This window comes from Ursus maritimus, unplaced genomic scaffold (genome assembly GCF_017311325.1).
Source record: "Ursus maritimus isolate PB19 unplaced genomic scaffold, ASM1731132v1 scaffold_30, whole genome shotgun sequence".
Taxonomy (NCBI): Eukaryota; Metazoa; Chordata; class Mammalia; order Carnivora; family Ursidae; genus Ursus; species Ursus maritimus.
Genome location: NW_024425564.1, coordinates 4,384,675 through 4,412,248, shown reverse-complemented (window position 1 = coordinate 4,412,248; position 27,574 = coordinate 4,384,675). Strand labels below are relative to the sequence as shown.

Sequence of the window (27,574 nt, the reverse complement as noted above, 5' to 3'; positions counted from 1 at the left end):
TCACACTGGGCATTCTTGGGTGTTGGGGTTGCATTTCATTTTTTTTTAAGATTTTTTATTTATTTATTTCACAGAGAGAGAGAGACAGCCAGCGAGAGAGAGAACACAAGCAGGGGGAGTGGGAGAGGAAGAAGCAGGCTCATAGCGGAGGAGCCCGATGTGGGGCTCAATCCCAGAACGCCAGGATCACGCCCTGAGCCAAAAGCAGACGCTTAACGACTGTGCCACCCAGGCGCCCCCGGGGTTGCATTTCAAATCAGATATCCGTCTTAGGCCCTCTGCCCCCTCCTTGTTGGGGGGGGGGGCGTGTAGTTGGGCCCACATGGAGTTGGTGGAACCAAGGATAGAGGCCCCCTCTCTGGACAGAGTGAGCCCTTCTGTGGACACAGCCCCGTGTTGGGGGCCAGATTCCACTCCGCCCTGACCCACTGTGAGATGCTAGCCCCTCCACGAACGCAGGCAGAGGCAGCGCCATGGGCATATTTGATTTCATGCCCTGCTGTTACTGTCTCAAATCCTGAATCATTTTTGAACAAGGGGCCTTCACTTTTGTTTTGCACAAGGCCCTGAAAACCACGGAGCCAGCCCTGAGCACAGAAAAGAGTACAATCCTTGGTGTTCTATTTTGCTTTTCAGCCTAGGAGCCTTTTTGCAAACAAAATGCAAGATGGGGTGTAAACAGACCAAACCTAAGCAAAGCTGCCTCCAGCCACTGGGGCCCTGCCCTTCCAGCATGGGCCTCAGGGTTTCTTCTAGCCATCACAGGCTGGGGGCAGCCGGCCCTGTGCAAGCACAGTGGGGCTGCACACCCCCAGTCTCTCTCCTTGCTCCAGGGTCTGGAATTCCCAACCTCCCACCTGCTCAGGCATTGTCCTGGAGCCCCCTGTGTGGAGACGCACGCTGTCACCAGGAGGTGGTAACATGCTGATTCTATCAAAGAAGCAGTGGTCCTCTAGAACCTCTAGAACCCAGCAGACACCCCCCGCCCAGGGAGGAGGCCCAGGCACAGACACAGCTCTCAAAGGCAGGTGGGGTGAGAGGAGATCCCCAGGATCTCATTTCGTCTTGTTTCCCAGCCAACCCGTCTTCCAGACAGAGGTGCCTGAACTCCTGCTCCCCTTTCTGGTCAGGCCCTGGCCACACTCTGTCCTCGGCAAAAAATCCTGCCTTAGCCTCCCAAATGACTGCTCCCCAGAGTGAAGAGGTTGTCAGAGCTGGGTCTGATGGGGGTAGACAGAGGTCACCGCGGGTGAGGCAAAGGGTGCAGAAAGGAGCTTCTGGGGAGGGAGATGAGGAGTTTCCTGTTTCTGCTCGAGGCCTGGTGGGCAGAGGGTCCAAGGGGCCCCACTGGGAACACAGAGGAGTTGTGCCTGCTCCGTGCTTCGGCCCAGGCTGACCCTAGTGGCTACTGAGATCCTCGAAATCTGTACAAACCAGATAAATGAACTTCCCCACCACCTGGCCAGCCTCTGAAGCTAGGTCGCGCCCAAGGGCAGCTGAGCGAGAACCCCACGCGGTAGAGAAAGCACACCCCAGACGGCTCAGTATCGCCACGTGGCGGCAGTGATAACCCCTGGCAATCCGGGCTAGTGCGGGGAAATCCACCCGCCTGCTCACCCGAGCAGCACACACAGCTTCGCTCTGCGCCGCCACCTGCTCACTAGGGAAGTGGGCACCGCCGAGCCCCCGCAAGCGCGCGTGCACACACAGCTGGGCACAGCCGCACGCCCACAGACACGCACGCCCATGGACACATGCATCTCCGCGTTCACACACGCATACCTGAACTCACAGCTGGACGCTCATCCCTGACTCAGACTCCTACCTGGGGGCACACGCACGCGCACACACACTCCTTCATCACCCGGGTACACTCACATGCATACACACAGACACATTCGCCCACACCCGCACACATACCTGAATACGCACATACGACTGCACACACACACGTCTGCACATGCATGGCTGGGCACACACACCTAATCTACACACCCACACACGTACCAGCAGCCACGAAGCTCTCGGCATACACACCCACCCGTCCCCACTCAGTCTGCACACACGCACCCACCTGCACACAGACACATGCATCACGCAGCCACGGCGGACCGTGTACAAGAAGGCACACACACCTCTCTGTAACCACACAGCTCCCGCAACAGCCCCACCCCACTCTCCATCCGCATTTGTAGAGCTGGCAGAAACCGGCAGAGATTCAGCCCCTGGGCCCCCTAGCCTCTAGAAGTCGGGTAGTCTGAACGGCAGGGACTTACTTCAGAGCTCATCTCCCCGCCCTCCTCATGCAGAAGCCAGAGGGGAGGGGCGTGTCCCGTGTCCCCCCCTCCCCATCAGGGGCAGAGCAGGGTCTCAGGGCCACCTGTGGGTATGAGGCTAGCCTGCTGTGTGACCCCAGGCAAGTAAGGCTCTGCCCCTCTCTGGGCCTCAGAAGAGATCATATCAGAGGCTCCTTTTCATCAGCTATACTGAGGGGAGCCTCCTAAAAAGGGAGAAATCAGAGGCAGGCCGGGTGGCCTGGAGAGAGGTGGGGGAGAGAGGGAGGGCAGGGCCTCAGCGGCTGGAGGCAGGAGGGTCTAACCCCCTGGGAGGGCAGGGCCCCCACCGGGGAGCGGCGCGCTGGCCGGCAGCTGGCAGCCAGAGGAAACTGTGGAAAGGCAGAGTAAGGGGCTCAAACACCATGCTGTCTGCCTTCCAGCCACGCACCTTTACTCCCTGAGGATGCAGGGGAAGGAGCCTCCCAGCGTTGCTGAAGGTAATTTCTCCAGCTACCAGCTTCCTGGAGTGGGGGGTGGCTTTCCCTGCTGGCTCTGTGGGCCCCCTGGGCACTGCGGGGCTTGGAGCTCCTGCCTGCACCTGTCCTCAGCAGGGAGGGCCTCCCGCAGGCCGGTGGGGGCAGGAGACCTGGCTCACCGTGCGAGCAGGGCCTGGAGGCTGCTTTGGCTCAGGTGTGCAGGGTGACCTGGAGCCAAACCTGGTCTCTGATCTCAGGGCACTCACTGCCAACCCCAAGATCTGCTTCTCAGAGCCCCTCAGCCCACAGGCCACCTTGGGAAGGCAGGGCACGGGCCTCCCTGGGCCAGGCCAAGGGTTTCAGGATGGAGGGCACAGCTCCCGCCCTCGAGGAGCTGGTGGAGCAGAGGTGGCACCCACCAAGGAAACCCCAGGGCAGGAAGGTGTCTCAGGGCTGCAGGGGGCAGTGTGGACTGGGCTTGGGGCGGGAGGCTCCTGAGTGAGGCACAGCAGGGTCAAGTTCAGCCATGCCACCTCCTGGCTGTGGGATCTCAAACAAGTTACTTGGTCTCTCTGTGCCTCTGCGTCCACATCTGTAAACGGGGACGGTGCTATCTATGCTGCCCGGCTACTGTGGAGCCTGCTGGCCAGTAGGTAGAGTGTCAGGCACGTGACAAGCACCCCATCCTTCGTGGCTTTGGCAGCAGCCTCACCGAAAGCCAAGCATCCCTAGTAGCTCACACCTGGGCAGGCTCTGGCTTCAAACGCCATCCGTGGGCAGGCGACTCCCCCAGCTCCAGCTCCAGCCCAGCCCTCGGCCCTGAATCCCAGACCTGTATATTCAACTGTTCGCTCAACAGCAGCACGTGGACCTCTCATGGGCAGCCTGAGCTTAGCACATCCAAAGGACTGCCCAATCTTGGCCCCCAAACAGGCTCCTCTGTGGTCTTCCCCACCTGAGGGCGCAGACATTCCTTCCTTCTGATCCGAGCACCAAAAACCAGAGTCATCCTTCACTCTCCTCTGCACTTCTTGCCCCACGTGCAATCCATCCAAACTCCAGGCAGCCCCACCTGAAGACGCAGCGAGGAGCCCCCGCTTCCCATCACCCCTGGCCCCAGCAGCCCCTGGCTGGGCTCCCTGCAGTCACGTCCGCATGAGCCGTCCTGCTCCTGGCTCGCCTTCCTCAGGGCTCCACCCAGCAGCCAGCGAAATCCTTCTAAACCTGCACTACATCATGTCCCTCGCTGCTCAGAACCCCGAGGTGGCCCCCTTCTCCCTGATGGTAGAACAACCTTCCCACAGCCCTGGGTCCTCCACCATCTGCCCTGTCATCTTTCCCACCCTGTCCCCAATCACCCTCCTCTGAGTTCCTCAGCCCCAGCCTCCCCATAGTGGGTAAACAGCTTCCATACCCATCATGCCATGTGATGGTTACACCTTAAGGATTGCAAGAGAAGGATCATGGCCCCAATATACTGACAGAGAGACTGAGGCAGAGAGGCCAGCTGGCTTGCCCAAGATCCCAGACATGGAGCTCAGACCAGGAGCTGGGGTCCTTGGCCCGCACAACCCCTCCTGTCTCTAGCCTCTGGTTTCAGTGACCCTCACTCCTTCAAGATAAAACACTGCAGAAGCCAGGCAGCGCTGGGGCTGGGATGTGGGCAGAGTGCACGGGGCCCTGGGGTGTGTCCAGGCCCACAGGATGGCCTGACAGAGACAGCAGGAGGCAGCCCCTCTGCAGCTCTGGCTGGTGGAGGAAAGGACCCTCAGCTGACACCCAGGCTCCCGGGCTTCAGAGGCTTGGGGTCGAGGAGAGGAGTGAGTGTTGATCCGTCCCCCACCCAGAGACCCGTGGGGATCCTGCGAGGGCCGAGAGAGGGGCAGACAGAGGGTGAGGAAGAGAGAAGTGGATGGCAGGGAAGATGGGGCTGGGTAGGGAGAGAGGTGGGGAAGACTCTAGAAGAGAGTGAAGTCTGACAGAGAGGAGAGAGGGAGGCAACAGGAGGCAGAGGCAGGGAGGGAAAGAGAAGAGGACAGAAGGAGGGAGGGTTGGGAGGAAGGAGAGAGATGAGATGGTAGGGAGGGAAGCTGGAAAAGAGAAAGGGTGGGAGAGAGGAGGGACAACCCAGAAGCTGGAGAACAGACTGGAAACAGAGGAGGCAGTGAGGCATGGAAGGAGACATCTCCAGAGCAGGGGGAGAGGCCAGCGAGCCCCCGAGGCTGCCGCTGGCTCGGGGACCTCCCTCAGCCCCCCCACCCCACCCCGGCCCTGCTGCTCACCTTGTCTGCCGACTGCGAAGTGCCAAAGAAGATGGGGATGAAGGCGAGCCAGACGATGCAGGTGGTGTACATGGTGAAGCCGATGGGCTTGGCCTCGTTGAAGGTCTCGGGCACGCCGCGCGTCTTGATGGCGTACACGGTGCACGTGACCATGAGCAGCATGCTGTAGCCCAGCAGGCAGATGAGCGACAGGTCCGAGATGTCGCACTTGAGCACGCCCCTGGCGAAGCGGGGGTCGAGCGTCCGCTGGTCCTGGAAGTCCACCACCGAGTGGGAGGGGTCCACCACGAACCACACGCAGATGCCGAGCAGCTGCAGGGAGATGAGGCTGAAGGTGATGGCCAGCTGCGAGGCCGGGCTGATGAAGCGCGGGGCGCTGACCGACCGCTTGCCCTGCTCGAAGATGCGGTAGATGCGGTTGGTCTTGGTGAGCAGGGCCGCATAGCTGATGCTCATGCCGAGCCCCAGGAAGATCCGGCGCAGAGAGCAGGTCCCCAGGTCGGGCTCGGCGATCATGAGGAAGGTGGTGGCGTAGCACAGGAAGATGCCGGCCAGCAGCACGTAGCTCAGCTCGCGGCCCGAGGCCTTGACGATGGGCGTGTCGTTGTAACGCACGAAGGTGACCACGACGAAGAGCGTGGCGGCGATGCCCACCACGGCCAGGAAGAGCGGCAGCACGGCCCAGGGCGAGTCCCACTCCAGCTTGATGATGGGGATGGGCCGGCAGCCCGTGCGGTTCTCCGTGGGCCGCATGTCATACGGGCAGGTCTTACAGGTGTAGCGGTCCACCTGATACTGGTACCCCGTGCAGGGCTCACAGTGCCAGCAGCAGGGCATGCCCTTGACGGTCTTCTTCCGCTCACCTGGCTGGCAGGGCAGGCTGCAGATGGAGCGGGGCAGCTGCTGCCCGCTCCCCGGCCAGTGCATGCGCTCTATCTGGCAACGACAGCACAGGGGAGCTGGCCTCAGGACATGCCGCCCGGTGCCCTGGGCCACTCCACTGGCTGGCACCCCAACCACAACCTGCTGGACCCAACAGCTGGATTTAAATAAGCCCCCCTGCATGATTCAGACACGGCTGACCTATGAGGCGTCCCGATCAAATCCAAAACCGTCAAGGACCGTATGGAGACACTGAGCCCAGAAAGCAGCAGTGAGAACCGGGAGCCCCACAGGGAAGCAGACAGCACTCAGGAGCCCTGACCTCAGACCTGCATCAGCATCGCCCAGGAGCCCATTGGAAGGGCCACTTTTGGGCCCACCCCAGACCTACTGTCTCAGGATCTAAGTTTTAACCAGACCCTGCAGGTGACTTATGTGCTTGCTGGGAGATGCGCTGCCCCATGGCTCAGCCCACGGGGCCTCCTCTGGGCGGCACAGGAAGCTGGGCTCAGCAGAGAGCAATGAACAGAGGTTTGCGCAGAGGATATGTAATCTGTGCCCAGGGGTTAGAGTTTCTTTACATCTCGCTCTAAATGAGTGCTAGTCGCCGTTGTGTGTCTCCGAAGACACAATCGCTGTGAGCAAAGGAGCCACAGGTGTGTTGGCACACTCTACCGAATTCAGTGTTAAAGAAAAGTCTAGAAAGTAAGCAAGAAACCCGGAAGAGCTCCCGGCCCTGAGCAAAGGGCGTTTGACCACACTTGGGAGCCATATTCAAAGCATCTGTTCCAAATTGAGTGGCTCTTAGGAGGAGTTCACACTTAGGGAGCAGCGGGCCTGGCCAGACAGGTGCTCCTCTGTGCTGGGTCCTTGCGCCCAGAGAAGGAATAACCAGAGCCTTGGGCAAGGGGACGGTTTCAGAGCTGAGGGAAAGGGGAGGGGGAGCCAAAGATGGCCTCATGGGAGGCGGGAAGAAAAGGTCAAGGAAACAGCTTGTCCTGTGGCTCTGGGCATGACAGGGTCGTGTGGTCCCCTCGGAGCCAAAAAGCATAGGAACGACAGGGGCCACCGTCCCCACAGGAGCAATAAGGCAGCACAACCCCCAGGCACCGGAGCTATGAGACCACAAGGGGACACAGGGTGGTGGTGGCTGTTCTAGCTCCCGTGGCAAAAGCCACGAATGCGGGCAAATCCCAGGATCACAGGCGTGTTGCTAGCTGGCTGTGAGCCCTGCAGCAAACACCTCAGTGTCTCTGAGGTTTTGTTTTCCCAGCTGATCCAAGGACAGCAGATATGAGGCCACTTTGCCCTTTGCTCCTTCTTGTGGCTTCCATTTGTAAGTCATAACGGAAATTCTGACTATTTCCCCAGAAGGTCAGCCCCACGAAGGCAGGGGCTCTGTGCGTGTTCCCTGCCTCATGTCTAGCCCCCAGCACAGGGCTGGCACACAGGGGACCCCGGGACTCTCTGTGGAATCTATGACAGAGGTAGTGAGGCCCAGGGACCGGCCATGAGAGGCCACCTCACTTTCAGACCCTGGAGGAAGACAGTGGCGGGCAGGTGAAGTCTCTTCCTTGGGCCCCCCACCCCAGCCTGGCGGGCTCTGTGGCCGCCACAGCACAGCCCAAACTGAGCCCTCAGGAGAAAGCGGGGAGGGCGTGATGGTTGAAGTCCATTTCCCCCCAACCTTCCCCCCCCTCCGCCCCAACTCCACGCTGGCCGAGGGGCCTTGTATCCTCAGGGAGGAGTCCGCTGCCCACCCCACACCGAGGCCCTGCCTTCCCGGACCACAGCTGTAGAATGGGATGAGAACAGTGCCTGCCTCACAGGGCTGCCGTCCACACAGTACAGTCACAAGCTTACCACAGTCGCTATACACAGCAGGCACTCAATAACGGTGAGCCACCGCTGCTGCTAGTGAACCACTGGCCCCCGCTGCCCCTCCCACTGCACCCAAAAGAGACACACCTCCATTTGGGGTATCGTCCCATTTGCCAAGTGCTCCCACCTGCCCTGTTCTGTCTGCCTGTCTCCCTTCAGCAACCCAAGGAGCATCACCCCAGGAATGGGCTCCGCCCACGCCCTGCTGTGTGGCCTTCGGAACATCCGTCCAGCTGGGCTTGCGGAGATACTCCCTCTGACTCAGAAGATCGTCAGAGCTAGATGGGATCATGGGCAGAAAGTGCTTTGAGGAGCTCGAGGGGCTCGTCGCTGGAAGAGATTCGTACAAGAGGGGACAGCAGGGTCATGATGCAACTCTCCCAGGATCTGGAACAAGGGAAGCTGAGGCCAGACACGGGTCTGGGCCTCCTATGTCCCTCTGGGCCACCCATCTGGCTGTCACACTGTGCCCACCCCAAGCACAGCTTGCCCCGTCACCTTGCAAGGTAGGGGCCAAGTCTACTGGCATTTCCTCAGGGAATGAGCCACAGGTCCTTTCTCTCCAAACACACGGGTCTAGTCACAGCTAGGTACACTGAGGCCAGAGAAGGAGAGCCACCATGTCCCTGGGACAATCGGAGGCTGGGAAAATGTGGCTAGGAGGATTCAGGAAAAGACCCCTTCACCCCCAGCTGCCCATAATACCCAGAAAAATGATGACCTTCTAGGTGCAGCTTGATGGCTTTAGGACGCTCTCAAACAGCCTTCTACCCACCACCAGAAACCCGACCTGACTGTGCCCTTTGCCTTAAGACCCTGTCCTCCTTTGTCCAGATGCAGCCCTCCCGCCCCTCACCTGGCTTCCCTGCACGCACTGAGCCCTTCACTCCAGGGTGAATTAGTCTATCCAGGGTTTTCCTCTGCCAGCAGGTGGCAGGCAGGAAGGCCCCAGGCCAAGGGAAAGGGCATACAGCAGAAGCCCTGCTGCCCTGTCCCTCCATTTCGGGCAGGGGTGACACTCAGGGACCTTCGAGGCCTAGAGTAGGGCACGGAAGAAAGCCCGGGCTTGGCAGCAGCAAACTGAGAGTCAGGGCTGGTCCGGGCTAATCAGTGGCTGCCTCCCCTTGCTCTTCCCTCCCACAGGTTGGGTAGCACAAGTGACTCTGTCCATCCCTCCGGGGGCCCCTCCCTGCCCTCCCACCAGGCACTTACTCTGAGCTGCAGGTGGTCAGTCCAGGAGCCGATGACCTTGTACTCAGCAGAGCCATTGCGCAACTGGTACTGGTAGATGTCATAGCGGCCAGGGGCATCTCCGTTCTCATTGAAGGTCACGGGGTTCCCCGCGATGCCTGTAGGGGCCGGTGAACGTTACACACTCCGTATCTTTGCTGAGCTTTCACAAGAAGCAGGGAGGACCAGGAGCCCAGAGCACAGACACCTCTGGGGAGGTCCCTGCGTGGAACATCTTGGGAGGTTCCACCCCCCGCTGGAAATATCTTTGGAGACCCCCGACTCCCCCCCCAGGGAACCCCAGGACCCCTTCCGGTGCACAGCCCAGGACACCCACCTGAGAAGTTGACGTTGCGGATGTACTTGAGCAGCTGGGTGCCGTCCACAGGGTCCATGCGCGGGCAGAGCCCCACGCGGCCGGGACACAGGTCACGGTGCATGGCGTGCAGCGCGTGGCCCATGGCGTACACAGCATCAATCACAAACTGCACCTTCCCCTCCTGCTCGTATGCCGAGTCCTGCCCAATGCGTTCTCGGTCTGCAATGAAACGCCCAGCATGGGGGCGTCAGTGAGACCCACCCGTCTGCATAGACCACGTGGCGGGAACCAGAGCCAAGAGAGGTGGCACAGCCCATCTCTGCACACCTAGGACTCCTGGCTCCTGGCCCAGTGCTCGCTCTATCACCCAGGAGATGGTCTTAAGGGAGACGATCCCAAAAGGTGACAGGGAGGGTCCACTGCCCTCGCCACTGTACAGCCAGACCCTGGGCCCTGAGGCCCCAGAATAGCCAGGGAAGGCCCCCATGTCACAATCGCCCTCAGAAGGCAACGGGCTGGGGGGGGCGGTCTCCCTGTGGCTGTGAAGCCTCCCTGCCTTCCCCCTGCCCGGCCTGGACTGATCTCGGGAGCCGCTGGCCCTTGCACGGGCTGGGAAATCGCCAGGACAAGAGCTATGTCTCTCAGCGGTACCCTACCACAGCTCACAGATGCGCAGTCACGCCAGCCAGGGCACAGGGTACAGATGGGGAAACTGAGGCCTGGGGAGGGTGAGAGCCTGGCTGCAGATCCCTCAAGGTTTAGGACCTAGGCCACCTGGTGTCCTCGATGGCTTCTAGTCACCCCAGCACCAGAAGTCAGCATCACCCCCACCCACACCTTCCCCATCAGCCAGAGTGAGTGAGCTTTGCCAAATGGGGAACCACTCCTACTACCACCTCGCTGCAAACAGCAATGGCTCCCCAGGGCCTCCCATCCTCACCCCCTAGGCCCTGGGCCCAAGCTCCCCTGCTGCCTAAGGCTTCAGTGTCTTTTCAGTAAAAAGGGGATCATAATCCTGCCCCAAGGAGGCTTAAATGAGATGAGGTGCGGAAAACACTTGGTACCAAGTAGGTGACTGATCCACATTATTATTGTGCTAAGCGGTCAGAATGGGAGGTTTCTGAGGTGGGCAACAGAGGTCCCAGGGCTAGAGCAGGCCAGGAAGGCTTTCTGGAGGAGGAGGCACTACCCAAGCCTGGGCCCAGGGTAACAATCATAATGAAGACTGAGGGCTGCTAAACTCAAGTGAGCACCTGCTCTATGCTGGGCATCGTTCTAAGCCCCCTTTATGCATATTAACTCAATGAATTCTCACGAGGGTGCCATGAGGTGAGGAATTATCCCCACATCAGAGATGAAACTGAGGCACAGAAAAGCCCGGTGACGTTCCAGAGCCATGAAGTGCTGACCCTGAACCCCAGTACTCCAGCTCCCAGCCTGTGAGCCAAATGCCTGAGGGATTCTAAGAGCGGGATTGGGGGGACAGGAAAGCAGGGAAGCGAGAGGAGGAGGGCACAGGAGGGGGCTGGAGGATGCAAAGTGGAGGCAGGGAGAGGACAGGCAGAATGCTAGAGAAGCCCGGCTTCCCCTCCTGAGGCCACAGCCCCTCCCCCCATCACAGCCCGTAATCTCCTCCCTGGAGACCAGGACAGAGAAATTAACTCCCCACCCCCGCCACGTACACCCACTGCCTCCCTGCTGGGGGCCAGTGCCACCCCTCGCAGAGCTGATTCCCCAGCGGGCAGCAGAGTGAGTGGCTGCACCCCAGCCTAACCCCATGGGCCACAGCCGGAGCCTCCCATGTCTACTGCGTGGGGGCCAGGCTGGGCTGGGTCAGCGCCAGGCCCTGCTCCCCTGCGAACTCGAGGTCACTATGTCCATCCCTCTGCCTTGGATACCTCAGAGGGTATATATATATATATAAGGAGGGTATATATATAAGGAAATATATCGCCGTCCCCAGGGTCTCTCCACCATCTGATCCCCTCACACCAGGAAGGACAGTTGTGGCCCCACCAGGATGTGGGGATGAGTGGGCTGTGCAGATGTCACCCCTCGTCTGCCTGGGTCAGGCGGCCAGGACACCACCCCGTTCACAGCCTAGCTCAGGGTGGATACTCAGCTCTTGCCGAGTGGATGACAGAAATCACGGGATCACAGTGCTAGGAAGGGCAGGACCAAAGGGGACCTGCTGCAATTCTGTCATTTTACAGATGAGAAAGCTGCCTGCACGGGGCCCCCACAGAGCCGGGGGCACATTTCCTATCCCTGCCTCAGCCCCTGTGACCGAGGGCAGAACCTGACCCCAGTCACCCCAACCTCAGGGTCAGAGATCAAGAGTCACCAGTACTCAGATTGGACGGTTTGGGGCAGATGCCCCGTTGGCTCTGGGGGCACTGTTCAGTCCAGACAGGCCCACAGCTGCTATGGTGTGGCCTCAGGGCTGGAGGCAGGGTGGGCTTGGGAGCTGTCTCCCTGGCTCTCTCCTGGTCAGCGAAGGCCCTCACTGCCTGCCGTCACTGCCCTGCATTTGCGGCGGCCTGGACTCCAAGTCCAGACTGTCTGGACTGGAACCCCAGCTCCAACAACCACTCTAGCTATGTGACCTTGGACCTGTCACTTCGTTTCTCGGACTTTCGATCCCTCGACTACAAAATGAGGATGACGATGATATTTGCCTCATGGGGTCAGGACAGGGTCCCTAATGAGGATCAGTGGGTTAATATTCACAAGACCTGAAGAAAGGCGTGGTCCTTGCCAAGTGCTACAGAGTTTGGTCAAGCACCTGACAGTACAGATAGGTGTAAGTCCAGCCCTGCCTCGGAGCTCCTTGGCCAGCAGAGCCTTGCCAATAAGCAACACTATTTCTAGGCCAAGGCACAAACAGACGGGAATAAACATGAAAGGCAAATTCTCCAGCTTCACCAGCCTGCCCTCTTGTCCGAGCTCCTGATGACAAGGTTCTGAGAACCAGGAGAGAAACCCAGGGACAATCCTGTCCCTAAAGGGAGGGCAACAGAGGGGGCTGGGGCAGGTTTCAGGTTGCAGCCCCAGCCCTGGACCCCACCCAGCCCCCACGTCCTGCTCCCCTCAGCCTGAAGAACGGAAAACATAAAACACCACTCAACAACCCTGCACTCCCATCACACCCTCATTTCATATGGGTGAGAGACTGAATTATTAACCAGGACGGAGGGGAGGCTGCGGCCACTGCAGAGAGCAGACAGCGCTCTCCCAAAGCCAAGGACACACTGGGCTGATGGGACCTGGCTGCACCTCCCCACCTGAGCTGCCCGCAGCCTCTCCTCTCTCCTCCTCCAGGGCTCCCTCCTCAGTGGGTCCAGCTGAAGCAGCCATTCCCGGGCCACTCGGCTCCAGGACCAAGTGGGGTCTCGGGCCGCCTGTCCCAACGCCAGAGTGAGGACGAGCCTCACCAGGAGCATCCCCCTGTGCCCGGGGAAGTGCCCACAACAGGGGCTCCGGGGTCCTGCGGGCTGTCAGCGGCCCATCAGTCGTGCTCCTCCAGAAACTCTACCCCAGAGCCGTCACGGTGCCCGCCATGGACTTCTAGAGACTTCTCGACACACTTTCACATCCTTGACTTTTGTCTCAAATCCAGCCCCAATGACAGATGAGAAAATGTGCAGTGAGGTGACCTGCAAAGGATCTTTATTTACGGGGACACCAGGCCTCGAGCGTGCCCTCTACACACAGACATCCCTCAAGCCCCAAGGGCCCTTCCCCTGAACAATGACAGAGGAGGCAGCAATGAAAGGGCCCAACCAGCTCAAATGGTGGGGGGGGGCAGGGGGGAGGCGGGAATCATAAGTACAAGTTAAACAAGGATGTTTGAAGCTTTGCCCATAACCAGCACGGCTCTCCGCACCCCTCCTGATTCCTCAGCAGATAGCCCCACAGCATGACTGGAGCTCACCGAGAGCCTTCACGGGCCCGGGGTTTCTCTTCCCCGAGGCTTGGGGAGGTAGGCTGAACTGCCCCCCTCACAGAGGACGTAACTGAGGTTTGCAAGTGGTCAAGTGATGTACCCAGAATCTCACAGGAATCCTGTCACCTAGCACATGCTCATACATACCTGGGGATGGGCCCGGCTGGGAAGTGGCAGAGCTGGGATTTGAACCTGGATCTCTCTGGAACCTGGATTTGAACGTGGAAACTCCGTAAGAGTTTCCACCACGCCGTACTGTCCCTCCCCTTCTTCTTCCTCCATCCAGCCCCTGATCTGCCACCTTCCCCTTCTCTGAGGCCCAGGCCTAATCGGGAGTTAAGGATCCCTGTCTGCAGGGCCAGAGCTGGTGGCGGCCGCGGAGAGAGGGCGTGGGGGTCAGAAAATCCCCTGGTGAGTGGGCAGGAGCCCCAGGCCCAAGCAGTTCTGGGAGGAAGCAGGACACACACTTCTGAGCACTACTGGAGGAGATAAATCCCAGACACATGGTGGCAGTGACAGCAGCAACAGTTTGAAGATGTCCTAATTGTGTCCCGGGGTACAGTGAGCCAGAGATGCGTTTGGCTCTGCCACGGGTGACAGCCAGGCGGGGAAACCATCAGGAGAGGATTTTCTCCGTCAAAACCCCGCAGCTATGGTTACTACGGTGACTGCAGCCTTTGTCTGCAGGTTGTAAATTGTAATTGAAATGAGTTTTCAAGGTTGAAATAATCAGAGTTCCTCCTTGTCTCCCCCATCACCTCACCACAACTCACCCCGCCCAGCTGCAACCCTCCGGAGCGGCACGCTTGCACGCACACGTGCGAGCACAATTCTCGAAGAGGCTCCCTCGCATAAAGGAAGACAAACTCAATGATGTACACACGCACGCATTTCCACATCTGCACATCCAGGGGGGCTACACAACCCTGCAGGCCATGAGACACACGTCTACACACACCCATGTCCAAACACGTATAAACATGGGGAACGCAGACACCGCTACTCAACCAACATGGCATGCGTCCAAGCACACGGCCCCCCAGATCCGCACACGGCCCCCCAGATCCGCGCACTGCCGGGCTGAGAGGCCCACAGGTGTTTCCCTGGGAGGTGATAGCTGGAAGAACCAGCAGGGCTAGGAACCTGGGCTGGGAAAGCGAGGCAGGATACCAGGCGTGGGGCTCGATCCCGCTGGGGCGCCCCAGGAGATGACGCGGAGGACACCTCAGGGTTGCCCATCTGAGGAGACAAACACTCAGGCTCCCTGCAATCTTAGGCCAAGGCCTGCTCCCAGGGGCATTAACTCCACTGGCAAAGACGGGGCTGGTGAGCACTGAGAGGACAGGGGGTGCCGGCGTGTCTTTATTCACAGGCAGACGCCCGCCCGGGCAATCCAGCACAGGTGCACGGACACACCACTCACACCTGCACGCAGAAGCCTGCATTTGCAAACAAATATGCAAATGTGCACACCAGTTTTCATACCCGGGGCAAACTTCCAGGGAGCAGGATAAGAGGGTCCCGGGACCCGCCCAGGAGCTGCAGTCTAGCAAACCCAGCGGGGCCTGTCTCCTGGCTCTGCCACGCAGCAGCTGTACGACCCAGGTCAAGTAAAACGTCCATTCCTCAGATGCAAATTCAGGGTAATAATACTGACCTTGCGGGGCCACGGGGAGGGTTAAGGAGGAACAGGCAGATCACAGCAGCATCGCTACATGCAAAAGCACTTTGTAAACCCTCTTTTCTCACCTCACGGGCACTCCTCCACTGGGGAAGATCCCACACCCCCGGCCCCCCCTCCATCCTGCCTATGGCCTGGTACGTGCTGGCTCTGCCTCCCTCAAGATGAGATGAGCAGACAGGGGCCCAGGTCAGGCCTCCCGCCCATATATAGATGGGACGACACAGCTGCCACGCTGTGCTTCCAAGCCATCCCCCCCTCTTTCCTGACTCACCTATGTTTGAGTCGTTCTCCTCGTCACCTCCCTGAAACACACAGGTTTTTCTGAGGGTCCTGGGAGTCCTGCTCCTGAGGCTGGGCTCCACGTTCCCCAGTCCTGCCCGTCATGGCCCAAAATCACATGGCAGTCTCTCCCTTTCCTAGGGCCACACTCCTGTTCTTCAGCCTCACACCCTGGTTTCTGCAGGACCCTCCCCTCCATCAAGACACCTGCTTTCCAATCTGACGCATCTCTAACTCAGCCTGGCCCCCTCTATCTATTTCCCCAAACCCCCAAACCCTGCCTCAGCTCTCCACCCACCCTGTTCCAGGGAACTCGGAGCCAGCTCAGGTGTCTCCAGGGATTACTGGTTGGGGCAGATGGGGAGGGGGGGAACCCGTCCAGCAGGGTGGGCTCCTGACTCTCTCAGGGGTTCGCTCTGGCTCTGTGATAGTACAGCCCACAGCTCCTCAACCTTGAGCCAGCTGCAGGCCCCTTTTGAGGGAAAACAATTCATACCCTCAAGACTATGACCCCAGGGTGAAAATACTGACATGGGACGTTGAAGTCACCGCTACGACCGTGACTTCCGATTGCAAACGCTCACAGCAGCAGAGAAGTTTGTGTCTCTGAAATTGGTAGAGAGCACTTCTGGATGGCCACCGAATGAAAGCGCCAAGTTCAAGGATCATCATGGAACTCCTAGTCCCTGAGAATCTGACTTCAAGAGGGTGTCCCCAGATGTCCACAGACCCCAGTTTGAGAGAATCAGGACGTGTGTCAGGGCCCAATGGGAGCAGCTTGCCACCACCACCCCCCATGGGGCCTCTTGCAGCCCTGGCAAGTTGCTTAGCATCTCTGAGCTTTGGCCCCCTTGTTGTGAAATGAGGCCGGCCCCCAGGACCACTCGACACTAGACAACTGGACAGGAAGCCACGCTTGCCACCTGCACAGGCCAGCTCCCAGGCAAGGCTGCTCTCTGCTCCTGGCTGATCCTGAGGCCTGCACCCAGGACCCTGGGCTTAGCTCTCCCAGACAGGGTAGGACAGGGCCTGGGGGCAAAGGGGAGGCGGCTCTGGGGACTAGAATCACAGTTTTCCCACAGGGACATCCTCTCACCCCAACCCCCGCCCGTCACCCAGCCGTGCTCCTTCCCCTTCCAGCAGCACCTTTTTCCCTCCAGTGGATCTTTCCCCTCAGCACAGAAACGCCTTCATTTCCTCCATTTAAACAAACAAAAACCCTCTCTTGACACCCCCTGCCCCCAGCTAGCATCCCACCTTCTCTTCTCTGTGTGCAACGGAACTTCTCGAAAGCATTGTCCCTCCTCACCTGCCATCAATTTCTCTTCCTTGTTTTCCTGACCAACTCCAATCCAGGTTTTGAACTCATCTCTCCGAGGAGTCCCACACTGCCAAATCCCCTCACCCATTCTTCGTCCCCTGTCTCACTTGGTCCTCCACCCCTCACCCAGCAGTGTGACAGCAGGTGATGGGGCTGAGCACTGGTTTCCCTCCGTCCTCCCTGCTGGCTCCGCTCTCCAACCCCTTTGACCTCCCAGTGTCCAGAGCTCAGTCCTGGGATCCCAAACCATATTCCCTCCCTTGGTGTCCCCAGCCAGCCCCATCCATATGCCGACAACTCCCCAAATCCCAAGGCCAGCCAGGCCTCTGCACCAACACCTGCTCCCACTCCCACACCAGACAGACATCTCATGCCTAAACCGAGCTCCTGACTCTCCTCCCCAGCCCGACCTTCCTCCACCCATTTCATGCACAGCCAAGTATCATGCGGCCATCCTTGATTTATCGTCCCGTTTCTCTCACCACAGATCCTTCAGCAAACTCCATGGCCGCTCTGCAAAACTTGCAAAGAATCTGACCCCTTCTCACCTCCAAGGCCGCCACCGGCTTGAGACCCTGTCACTTCCCGCCCGACCTAGAGCACCGGCCTCCGAACTGGTCTCCCACTCTGCCCTCACCCCCACCTCCTCTCCAGGCCACGGACAGAGTGAGCCTCTTAGAACAGAAATCGGATCACATCAATCCTCTTTCAAACCCTGCCATGGCTCTGTCTCATTCAGCAGAAAAGACTAAATCCCTACAAACTGCCTACAAGGCCCCTGGATGGGCTGGCCCACCCCGCCTCTCCGACCACATCTCCTTCCCGTTACCTACTCTGCTTCAACCACACAGGCCTCCTCACTGCTCCCCCGACCTGCCAGGTACGAGCCTGCCTCCAGACATTTGCAAAGGCCGTGTCCTCTGCCTGGCATGCTCGTTCCCAGGCCTCCACATGCCTGGCTCTCTCACTAGCTTTGGGTCTTTGCTCCAGCATCACCTTCTCCGTGAGAACTTCTGACCTCCTGATTCAAAAGTGCAACTTCCCTAGTCTCCCAGAACTCTCAATTTCCTTCCAAGGGGCTCCCTGGGGTCTGCTCTCTCTGGTCCCACGGTTGGGCCCTCCCTGGAGACCCGTGGCACTGACTGCCGGAGCTCCCCCACCACCCACCCCCTTGTCTGGAGAACTGAATCGTCTCCCAGTGGCAGTGGGAGCTCCCCGGGCAGGTCTCCCCCTCACAGAGCCCAGCACGGGGCTGGGCATGCAATCAGCCTCTTAGTGAAAGCCGATGGAAGAAGGGAGAAGCAACACAGACCAGGTGGGCCCAAGATCCTTCCAGCCACCCTGTGCCTGAGGGCTTGAGTAAAGGTGAGTTCCTCAAATGGGTGGCACAGCCTGGCACCTACCAGAGATAACGAGCAATTCCAAATGTTGACCCCCTTGCCTTTCCCCAGGAAGGAGGCTTTCTCAGGGCCCTTTGGGAATGTGTAGACCGACAGATCCTTCACAGCCATGTTGGAATAGCCAGGAGGGCCCTGGGGCTCGGACATCAGCTACTCTGAGTCAGGACATTTCTGGAGATAGACTGCCCAGGTTAAAACCCCAGGTCTGTTATTTATGACCCTGTGACCTCGGGCAAGTCTTTAGCCTCTCTGTACCTCGGTTTCCCTATCTGTAAAATGGGATGCTGTGAAGATTAAATGCCAAACATTAGAACAGGGCTTGACAAGCAATAAATGCAATGTAACTATTAGCTGTTATTATTACTGGTGGTGGTGTTGTGGCTGCCAGGGCAGGCCGGGCGACAGGAGTCTCCCTACACATCCCCAGCTGCCACACAGCCACCCTCCCTCTCAGAGCTCCCAGCCCCTGGGAACAGCAGACAGTAAATTTCTCCTGTTTCCTCATAAACCGGGCCTTCCTCCGCTCAGCCATCACCTGGCTGGCAATGCTGTCAAAAAGACGGATGCCACAGCTACCTTGTTTACAGCTTTAATTCCCAAACCCTCTCCGCGTGCTCCCAGGGAAGGGCCTGGGAGACAGACAGGGAGGCAGGTGCTGCCTCCCATGGGCCTTGACAGCTGCAAAGACAACCCCCCGCTCCCCGCTCAGTGAACCCTCCCTGGCTCAGGTGTGGGGCGGTCCCTGGGCAATCTGCAGGTGCTTCCCACAGATCACCTGATCCCTTCTCTGGGAAAAGGTGAGCAAGGTAGCTCTGCTTGGGATGGGGCTCTGGGGGGAATGGGCGTGGGTAATATGATTCCCACTTTACAGATGAGAAAACTGAGGCCTCAAGAGGTATAATGCCTTGCCGAGGTTACACAGGTCTGCAGGACCCTCCTAGCTGCATGGTTGAGAAAGAATGTGTGATACCCTCTCCCTCTTACCACTTTGAGACACACCAGCCCGATCTCCAACCACCAACATCTGCTGCTCTTCAGAGACTTTCTCGGGTCACAGCAGCTCTCTGCCGAGCCATTTGGCAGGCAGGATGGAGGCGCTGAGGAATGAGCGCCCCCCAAGAGCAGCCTGTGGGACTAAAACAGGCAGAGGCCAACTATGGAATCTGTTGGCACCAAGGGGACCAGATTGGTCTAATACAAGGCCACCAAGGTCGACGGGCAGGCATCCTGGAAGAAGTGAGTGGGAAGCCAGGCTCTGGAGACAGAGTAGGGGTCAGTGGAGAACACAGAGCCTGCCTGGGCTGGCTGGGGGCAAGAGAGAGGGGGCCTGGAGGAGGGGGAGGGCAGGAAACTGGAGAGACAGGGCAGGGCACCAGCTCTAGAGAGAGGCTGCCCAGGTAGAAAGCCAGTTCTGCCGATTCTCTAGGGCTGTGGTATTCTCCAATGGCCTCAGTAGCCTCTTCTGTAAAATGGGTGCTGCACCTGTGACAGCCTATACCAACTGCCCTCCCTCACGCAGGATCCTACCGCTGACAGACAGCACTGGTACCAATAGACTTAGAAATCCCATCACTCCCACTCCCTCTCCCCACAACCATTTTACCAGTAGCGATCATACACGTTGTGTTTCAGCCCCCCTCTTCATACCCTTCACCTCCAACCCTCATAACAGCCCACTGAGATGGGCGTGACCTCCCTGTCTTCTCTGAGACTCAGAGAGGTTAAATGACTCATCCAAGGTCACACAGCAGGGAGGACACAGAGTCAGATCCAGGTCCCGGGGCCAGTCCTTCCCCAGCCCCCCATCAGGTGCCCAGTGCAGAGCCAGCCGTCCGTGGGCATCACCCCACCCTCCCGGCCTAAGACATTCTCCCAAGGGAGCGGCTCAACTCCAACCTGGGCAGGGCCATGGGAAGCCAGAGCTGCCTCGCCCCCACCCAGGGTGGTTTTCAGGTCCCACAAACACTCCCAGCAGCAGCCCTACTCCTCACATTACCCTGAGATGGCCGGGCTCACTGTGCCTGACTTGGGGCCACACCAGGACTCTTACCAGCCCCTGCTGGGGCTTCAGATGCAGCAAGAAGGATCAGGGTCAGCTGTAAGGTGCTGTCCCTCCACCCCTCCTCACAACCCTGTGTTCATTCCAGCCTCTGCTCCTTTGTTCACACCTTCCCCCCTGCCTGGGGTGCGTGCCACCCTCCCTCCCATCACTGCCTCTCCCCCTGACCTAGGGGCTCCCACACTTTGCTGCACAGGAGAACCACCTGGGGTGCTTTTTTTAAACTCCTGATGCCCAGGTTGCACCCAGGATCAATTCACTGAGAATGTCTGGGGTCAGGCATCAGTAGCTTTAAAAAATTCCCCGAGAGGGGCGCCTGGGTGGCTCAGTCGTTAAGCGTCTGCCTTCTGCTCAGGGCATGATCCCCTGGGATCGAGCCCCACATCGGGCTCCCTGCTCTCTTGGGAGCCTGCTTCTTCCTCTCCCACTCCCCCTGCTTGTGTTCCCTCTCTCGCTGGCTGTCTCTCTCTGTCAAATAAATACATAAAATCTTAAAAAAAAAAAAATTCCCCAAGAGATTCACTGCGAACCAGGCTTGGGGACTTTCCAGCCCTAAATGCACATAAAATCAAGCGGGGAGCTTTCACAAAACCCATAGCCCCAACCCCACCCCTGGGTTTCTGATTGAATGGGTCTGGGGTGGAGTGCTGCTATCGTTTTCAAAGCTGCCAGGTGATTCTACTGCACGGCCAGGCCTGAGAGCCACCATTTTCCAGTTCACAGAGTGCCTCCATCTTTTCTCGTTTCCATCCCAAGATACCCTCTGGGTGGGCTCACCATCAAGCCCATTCCTCAGATAAGAAAGCAAAGGCCAGAGAGGTCACAGAGCTTGCCTGAGGCTCCCAGTTGAAGCTCCTACTCTTCTGAATTGTGCTCTCACCCTCCTTCCTCTGTGGCTCTTACAGCCCAAACAACTCCCTTAGGGCTGTGGAGAGCTGCCCTTCTCCCCGGTTCACCAGCCAGGCGGGAGACATTTGCGAATCCTGACCCAAGGACTGGGAATCTGGGTAGAGCCTACAGGGGCTGACCAAGGCCCTCCTTACTCCCGCCCCTCCCAGACCAAGAGGTCACTCCAGAAAGCCCCTCGTCCTTGGCAGGCTGGACATGGGAGGCCCCAGTTACCCATCCTGTCCCGGTTCCAGTCTCACTAGCCCCCCATCTTCAAGATAGGTCTGGTGTCCTATAATCAGGGCAAACATACAATTTTCCACCCCACTTTTTAGGCACTTTTAAGAATAAAAGGGATGTTTTTAGAGGCACCTGGGTGGCACAGTTGGTTAAGCAATTGACTCTTGGTTTTGGCTCAGGTCATGATCTCAGAGTCATGAGATCGAACTCCACGTCAGGCCCAGTGCTCAGTGCAGAATCCGCTTGAGATTCTCTCTCCCTTTCCCTCTGTCCCTCCCGCTCGTGCTGTCTCTCTCTCTCTCTAAAATAAATAAATAAATAAATCTTTTAAAAAATAATAATAAAAGAGATGTTTTCTAAAATTATGCCAGGAGAAAAGGCGTCACCAAAATGCACTGTCGCCCTAGCCACGAAGGCTCAGTCTCCCATGCTCAGTCACATTTGTACTTCTTAAATCTCTGCTGTGATTATGGCCCGATGAAGCATTTGCTGTGCAGCCTTCAGCAAGTTGCTTGGCCTCTCTGACTCTCCATATCCTCCTCTATAATATGGGGCTCACAAAAGTCCCTAGAGCTGTTGTAAGAGCGAAACAAGATAATGTCTTTAAAACATCTGGAACATAGTAGATGCACAACAAACAGTAGTGATTCTGGTTATTAGCTCACCCAGAAACATAAGCCCCCGCATTACACAAACACACACATACCCCTTCTCCCTTAGACATACTGACTCATGTACACACACAGTGTTACACACCAGTGTGCACACACACACACTACCATGTACAACCACACCACAGCATGCCTGCTGGGCGGTGGGGAGAGGGAGGGATCCCCATGGTCCTAAACGGCCAATATTCCTGATTCCCAGAGGGCCCTGGCCACCAGAGGGCAGCATCCTCCCCACCTGCCCACAACCTCATCCAGCTTCCTTCTCCCCTGGCCCTGGGGATCTGCCTAAGATTCCAAGCAGCATGCCCCTGCACCCAGGCCAGTGGCCCCTTGCTCCTCTGGCCCTCTGCCCAGGCTACACCGATCGGTCTTGTACCAGGAGGATACAAGAGGGAGTTCATCATCCTGCCACAGGTACCACTCATGTTGAAGGCACCCAGAGCTCCCTCAAAGTCACTGAGGCAAGGTCCTGCTGCAGAGCTGCCCAGACCAAGAGGGACCCACAGGGACCCACATCGGAATGTGTCCAAACGTGGACACACCGTGATGGCTACCCTAGGGGACTTAGGGCCTAGAGCTCAGATCCTGGTTCAAATCGGGCTCCACCATCTTCCATCTATGGAAACTCAGGTCCCTTTACCTACCTGAGCCTCTGTTTTCCAATCTGTAGAATGGACCCATTGCCCCATCCCCCTGTGGCCCATTCCCTATCCTTCTCAGGACTCTGCTCAGATGTTACCTTTACAGGAAAGCCATCTCTTTGTTTTAGTTGTGTCTACCGCAAATTTTCTTTCTGACATATTCTATATAGTTCACTTATTTATCTTGGTTAAACGTTTTCCTATTAGGATAAAAATTCCAAGAGATTTTTGACTCTTTCGTTCAGTGCTATATCCACCGTGCTTCCAACAGGGCCGGGCACACCCTGGGAGTCAACTGGTGTTTGCTGAATGACTGAGTGAACCGTGAGGGGTTAGAGACGGTTTCTGCAAAATGCTCAGACCAGTGAGCATCTGGACTCCCCCACGGGGCAGCTGGGGTCAGTTCTGTGGGCTCATCCTAGGGACATTCAGATGAACCCCAAGGTGGCCACAGGCCGGACGGAACCTCTTCCCGAGACCCAGGACCCCCTTCCCCCAGCAGCACCACGGAGAGTGGAAAGCAGGGCGGAAAGCAGGGCGGTTTCTTGGCTTCTAAGCCCTCCCACCCCCGAGGCCTCCAATCCGACCGGCCCCGCCCCCCGCCCCCTCAGACCCCGCCCCGAGAGCCCCCAGCACCGCCCCCAGGCGCCAGCCCACCTCCCCGCCCCGCTCCCGCGGTAGGCCCACCCCCGACCCAGGGCCCATCCTGGCCCCGCCCCGCGCGTGCTCACTGGTGCACTTCTTGACGTGACTGCCCTTCTTGAGCGCGTGGCGGCTCAGCTTGCAATGGAAGTTGTCCTCCCAAAACTCGGCAAACCAGATGTTGCGCCGGTTGTTGTCCAGCGTGCGGCTGGAGAAGTAGCGGTCGAAGCCTGGCAGGGAACCAGGACGTCAGGGCCTCGCACTCCCCTTCCCCACCTGCCCCAGCCCTTACTGCTTCCACTCCCCCAAACCCCCGGTTTAGAGATGGCCCAGGCAGAGGGAGGGAGGAAGGGAAGAGCACAGCCTCTGATCCAGGGCCCAGCCGGAAAAAAACAACGTGGAGCATTTGATTTCATTCAAAATGAAAAGGGCTGTATTAAGTCCGGGGGGGGGGGGCATGTGTCATCTTACAACTGCTGCCTTTATGGGAGCAAGTGTGCTTCACGCTTCGCCTTTGAACCACCCAAATGCTAATATCGGGCCTCTTTGAGAAGGAGCCACCTGGGGTCCCGAGATTAGAGCAGAGAGGCTGGGGGGAGGGGAGGGGGTGACCGAAGCTGGTAGCACCGAGCTCTCTGGTTCCTTAGAGGAGACCAGACAAGAGAGGGCAGGGGATGACCCAGGTCACACAGCAAGACCAGGGCCTGGATCTTCCGTCTTCAAGTTCAGAACTTTCCGATCGCTGACAGGGCTTCCTCCTCCAGATGTTCCAAAGGGGACTCCCCGCCTCTGCTCTAAGCCCAGAAAACCCCACCCCAGGGTGGGTAGGCTGGAGAGTGAAGAGTGCCTGCTCTCTCCCCCCAGGGCCCCTTCTGCATCGATGACTGTTCCCAGTAACATGCATCGTTGACCGAGCTGCTGGGGGTGGGCCAGAAGGCCTGGAAGTTCAGTAGGGTCCACACTAGGGCAGGGTTCAAGTGGAGGCTCAGTGACTGTCAGAGCTGGAGGAGAATGCTGACGTTGGTGAGGGACTGGCGAGGGCAGGCTTTCCCAGCCTTGGTGCTACTGACACTTAGGGCCGGATCATTATGAGTTGCGGGGGCAGGATATCGAGTAGCGTCACTCCCTAGTCGCGACAACTGAAAATGTCCCCAGACTTTGGCAGATGTCCCTTGGGGGTCACATTGTCCCCTGGATAAGAAGCACTGCTCAAAGGCTTCTCTAATATTGCAGGGGAGAAAGGGACTTCTCAGACAAGCTCTGGGTTCCATTCCCAGCTATGCCACTTAATAGCCACTATATGTCGCTTCGTCTCTCTGAGCCTTAATGTAGTCCTTTACTAAATGTGGAAAAAAGTGTCTTATGGGGTCGCTGGAAAGATGAAATGAGATGTCTCCCAGTAGCCATGGTCACTACTGTTTTGTGTTTGCTATGGCCCGAGGCTGAGAAGGATAATGCGGAACTTCTGCAGCCTGTGTCCCCTCTGCCTGCTGTGCGACCTTGAGCAAGCGCCCTTGGTCTCTTGCAAATGTCGGTAGAGACGGATGTCTGTGGGCCTTCCCAGCAACTTCGATGCTGGCTGCTATTTAACGAAGCAGGAACAGGGGAGAATGCCCTGGGAGCCTGCCTCCCCCGTGGTGAGGACAGTGAGGTCCCTGCCAAATTGGGCCACTAATGGGAACTTCATGCCTCACTCACAGCGAGATTCCAGCCAGAGCAGACCGTTCCTGCCCAGGGTGATTGTGGGTTCTGCCCCAGGAGGAAGGGATGCCGGACAGGATAGACCCAACCCCAACACTCCCGAGGGCCTGCCAGACCCAGGCAGGGGCCGCAGGGAGAACCTGGCACATCACCCTCTTCTTGTCCCCTGCTGGCAGCTCCCAGGCCCTTCTGACAGAGGACATGCCCCAGGCAGAGTGAGGGCCTTGGCTCTCTGTCCCAGATGGGAGTAGGGCTGGAAGTGTGTGGGGATGAAGGAAAGTCCTTGATAAATAAGCTTCCTGTAGGTGCCACATACCTCCCACACCCTAAAACATCTGAGAAGGGAGAAGAGAGCTCCTGAATCTGGGTTTGAATCCTGCTGGGTCGAGTGTAGCTAGAAAGGCCATCCAGCCTCGAGCATCAGCACAAAGAGGGTGTGGGCCAAGGAAGAGGAAAGCAGGGCGTGGGAGGATGAGGAGTGGGCGAGGAATGGAGTAGGGGGCAGCAAGAAGAAACAGCTGGGCAGCACACCGACAGTGGCGGCAGGTAGTAGCGGGGCGTGTGCAGTCCAGGGCTGCCGGGCCTACCTCGCACAGACATCCTCTTGGGGAGGATGGTGACAGCGCCCTCGGCCACCTCCTCCAGGTGCAGCACGGGCGCACTCTTGGAGCCCCAGCTGTCCGAGCCCATCCAGAAGAAGTGGCCCGTCTGGTTGGCTTTCCGAGCTGCCTCTAGCACACGCCTGTGGGAACACACACCGGCCCAGCCCCGCCGTGTCTGCCCCTGCAACTGCCCACCCTGGCCACCCCTGCTCGCGGACGCCCTTGGCTGACCCCTGTAGGCACGCACATGTCCCCCGAATAGCCCATGCCTATCCCCCAGGCCCATGGCTCCCCCTGCCCCTGGTCTACGCTCGCCTCTAGGCCCAGGGTGCTCCCCCACACCCACTCCTGCCCCTAGGACCACATCTGTCCTTGTAAAGACCATACCTGTTTCCCTTGGTGTGAGCACACCCCGGATCTGACTCAGACCCCCGCACTACACCTGCCCAGTTTGTGTCCTCGGGTTCACACCACCCTGGCCCTAATCCCACAGCCCATCTCTCGTCTCCTTCTCACATTTATATGTGTGCACACGCCCACACACCCACACACGCATGTGCACGCGCGCACACACACCCATCTACACCGTTACCCCTCTGCACTCGCTACTCCCTGCCAGCAGAGCCCTCTCTGCCCCTCCTCTTTCTGTGCCAAAGGCCTAGGGCCTCCGAAGAGCTGCTTCCCACACCCTCCTGGATGGATGAAAGGGTGCGAGTCTCACCCCTCCACAGTCCTACTGTGACAGCGGTTGTCATCAAATTGGGGACCCTAGAGCCCAGCACAGGGCAGCGCCCATAGGAGGCACTCAGGGAGGAGAAAACCAGTGAGGACTGGGCAGAATTCTCCCAGCCCAGCTCTTCCCACTGGGGGGAAAGACTAGAACACAGAGGAGGGGAGCACCTTGCTCAGGATCCCACAGCAAGCGAGAGGCTGGGATACTAGAAACTGGGACAGGCCACCAGGGCTTGGGAGTGGCTGCTGAGCCCAGGCAGGGGGGGACAGCCTGGGGCTGCCAGGGAGAAACGTTTGCAGGCCCCAGAACCCACACCTTCCCTCCTCCAGCAGCTCCTGACTCTCGACGATCCCGGACCCCCAAACTTATTGCAGCCCCTCCAGTGCACACGAATGTGGGGGAGCTGTTCCCAGAAGCCACACCCACAGCCCTATTAATACCCGCTTGCATCTGGCCAGCCAGAGATGACCAGAGCTCCCAGGCCTCCCTCCCTGCAAAGTCACCTGGGTTTATTTTTACTTCTGTTTGCTTCTGAAAATGCATGTGGATTTCCAGAAATGCCTCTGCCCCCTCCCTCTTCGTACTGCCACTTCCCTCTGGAGTCAGTCCCTCCGCTAGGTGCCTCTTGTCTGGGACACAGGGCCCAGTGCCTTCATCCTCCCCTCCCAGCCCATGGGTCTATCTGAGCTAAGCAGGAGGCCTGGCATGGGGTGCACCTCTGGGTGGGGGGTGGGATTTGAGTGCCAGGCTTTGGGGTGGGGGTGGGGACAGGAATACAGGGACCAGTGATTTAAGTGAGGGAAAGGACTTCTGAAGGGACCCTCCTGCTCTGGGAGCTGGCAGACCTGTGGGCAACAGGAATGTCCCAAGGCAGAACTTAGGGGGCCTGTAAACCTTAAGGGGGTCAGGGGCCGCCCCTGGTCTCGGTAGCCTCTGATTCCCCCTTCCCAGCCTTTCACTGCCAGAGACACCGTCCTTAGAGCTGATCTTCTTGGCTTTTGTGGTCTTAATGGTCTTCCAGAAGTTCCTGCTCCCTCCCTGCAGGGACCTGGCAATGTCTCCCTGAAATCTATTTTGGGCAACTCAGGTCTGGGATACGGTCTTTACCAAGTGGGGAAAGTGCTGGAAAGAATGGGACCCGGATGGACATGGGTTAACAACAGGGAGGGAGGCACATGGGGGCAGGGGCAGACAGGCAGCTTTTATTGGCCAAGGGGAGGGGAGGCCTGAGGGCACAGCAGGCTTGACACCTCAGGCCAGCCAACTGACGGAGGAGGTCTGAGGGGGACCACATCTACTGTCTATCCTTCTCTGCAAGTGCAGGGGCTGTGTCTCTGCCCCCCCCAGACTGGGGCTCCCTGAGGGCAGGGCTCTATCTCCCCCTTCAGACTGGGGCTCCCTAAGGCAGGGCTGTGTCTCTC

The 27,574-nt window shown here is 58.5% G+C and overlaps 1 protein-coding gene across 1 annotated transcript in view; it reads right to left on the bottom strand.

Annotated features, from left to right (window-relative positions):
• The window catches only part of GRM4 (glutamate metabotropic receptor 4), a 106,231-nt gene that overhangs the window by 8,792 nt on the left and 69,865 nt on the right, over positions 1-27,574 (bottom strand). The window contains exons 4-8 of the mRNA XM_040644746.1: positions 25,406-25,560; positions 23,207-23,347; positions 9,365-9,565; positions 9,010-9,146; positions 5,035-5,970 (exon numbers count right to left, since the gene is read on the bottom strand). Of these exons, the coding sequence (XP_040500680.1) occupies positions 5,035-5,970; positions 9,010-9,146; positions 9,365-9,565; positions 23,207-23,347; positions 25,406-25,560 (1,570 nt within the window). The remainder of the gene's footprint in view (positions 1-5,034; positions 5,971-9,009; positions 9,147-9,364; positions 9,566-23,206; positions 23,348-25,405; positions 25,561-27,574) is intronic.